This window comes from Tupaia chinensis, unplaced genomic scaffold, assembly GCF_000334495.1.
Source record: "Tupaia chinensis unplaced genomic scaffold, TupChi_1.0 Scaffold000673_1, whole genome shotgun sequence".
NCBI classification, from domain to species: domain Eukaryota; kingdom Metazoa; phylum Chordata; class Mammalia; order Scandentia; family Tupaiidae; genus Tupaia; species Tupaia belangeri.
Window position 1 is genome coordinate 1800833 of NW_006160196.1, and position 1652 is coordinate 1802484.

The window sequence follows — 1652 nt, forward strand, 5'->3', positions numbered from 1 at the left end:
CGAGACCCCTTTTTCCCCCGAGGGAGTCTTCCCAGGTGGGGGGGCAGCCGAGGAGGAAGGGGTCCCTCGGCCACGGGCTCCCCCCGAGCCACCCGACCCAGGAGCGCCCCGGCCACCCCCAGACCCGGGTCCCCTCCCACTCCCGGAGACCCGAGAGAAGCCGACCTTCGTAGTTCAAGTGAGCACCGAGCAGCTGCTGCTGTCCCTGCGGGAGGATGTGACAAGGAACATCCTGGGGGAAAAGGGGGCGAACACCCTGGAGACAGGACCCAGGAAGGCGGGGAGAGGCCTCGGGAACAGAGAGAAAGCCCCGGGCCTGAACAGGGACCCGACAGTCCTGGGCAGCGGGAAGAAAGCCCCCATGCTGAGCCTCCCCATGAACGGAGTGATGGTGGAGAACGGGGCGCAGAGAGTCCCGGGCAGCGAGGAGAAGGCAGCGGAGAATGGGGGCCTGGGGTCCCCAGAGAGAGAAGAGAAGGTGCTGGAGAATGGGGAGCTGACACCCCCAAGGAGGGAGGAGAAGGTGCTGGAGAATGGGGAGCTGAGGTCCCCAGAGGCCGAGGAGAAGGTGCTGGCGAATGGGGGACTGACGCCCACAAAGAGCGAGGAGAAGGTGTCAGAGAATGGGGGCCCGAGATTCCCCAGGAACATGGAGAGGCCACCAGAGACTGGGCCTTGGAGAGCCCCAGGACACTGGGAGAAGATGCCCGAGAGTGGGGGTCCAGCCCCCACGATCGGGGAGCCAGCCCCAGAGACCTCGCTGGAGAGAGCCCCCACACCACCCGACACAGCGGCCTCACCCCGGAACGGCGGGGCGACAGCCCCTGGCCCCCTTGGCCCAGCCCCCAGGAGCGCGATGCCGGAACCCGAGACCGGGACCGAGAGGAGAGCCCACGAGACTGGGGGGGTGCCGAGAGCCCCCGGGGCTGGGAGGCTGGACCTCGGGAGTGGGGGCCAAGCCCCAGTGGGCATGGGGACGGCCCCCGGCGGCGGCCCCGCAAGCGGCGTGGACGCAAAGGCCGGATGGGTAGACAACACGAGGCCGCAGCCGCCGCTGCCGCTGCCGCTGCCACTGCCACCACCCCCGGAGATACAGCCGAGGAGGCCGGAGCCAGCGCTCCCGAAAGCCAGGGCGGAGGTGGCACCCGAGGGAGAGCCCGCGGTCCCAGACAGCAGGGCCGGCGGAGACACGGCACCCAGCGGAGACGGGGACCCCCCCAAGCCCGAGAGGAAGGGCCCCGAGATGCCTCGACTGTTCTTGGACTTGGGACCTCCTCAGGGGAACAGCGAGCAGATCAAAGGTGAGGAGCTGCGGGGAGCACGGTTGAGGCCAGGTCCGGCTCCTGAGGAGCGCAAGGCAGTTCAGGGTGCAGGGCTCCTGGTGGCTGGTGGCGAATGCAGGCCGGGAGCCGCCACCTGGGCTCAAGTCCAGGCGGTGTCCCCCCCCTAGTTCTGTGACCCTGGGCAAATGTCCCCACAGCTCTGCCGCAGTTTCCCTGATAGCTTATAGGGTCGTTGTGAGAGTTAAACCAGTTAGGGCCCCAAAGCACTTAACCAGCACCTGGGGCTTGGGAAGCTCCTGCTTTGCTGGTTGTAATTCCTACAGATCAGGGGCTCAAACTCTGGATGCCCACAGGGGCCAGACGGTGTAG

The 1652-nt window shown here is 67.6% G+C and overlaps 1 protein-coding gene across 1 annotated transcript in view; it reads left to right on the forward strand.

Moving 5' to 3' along the window:
* LMTK3 (lemur tyrosine kinase 3) overlaps positions 1 to 1652 on the forward strand; it is a 47620-nt gene that overhangs the window by 37612 nt on the left and 8356 nt on the right. The window contains exon 11 of the mRNA XM_014592261.1: positions 5 to 1401. Coding sequence (XP_014447747.1) covers positions 5 to 1401 — 1397 coding nt within the window. The remainder of the gene's footprint in view (positions 1 to 4; positions 1402 to 1652) is intronic.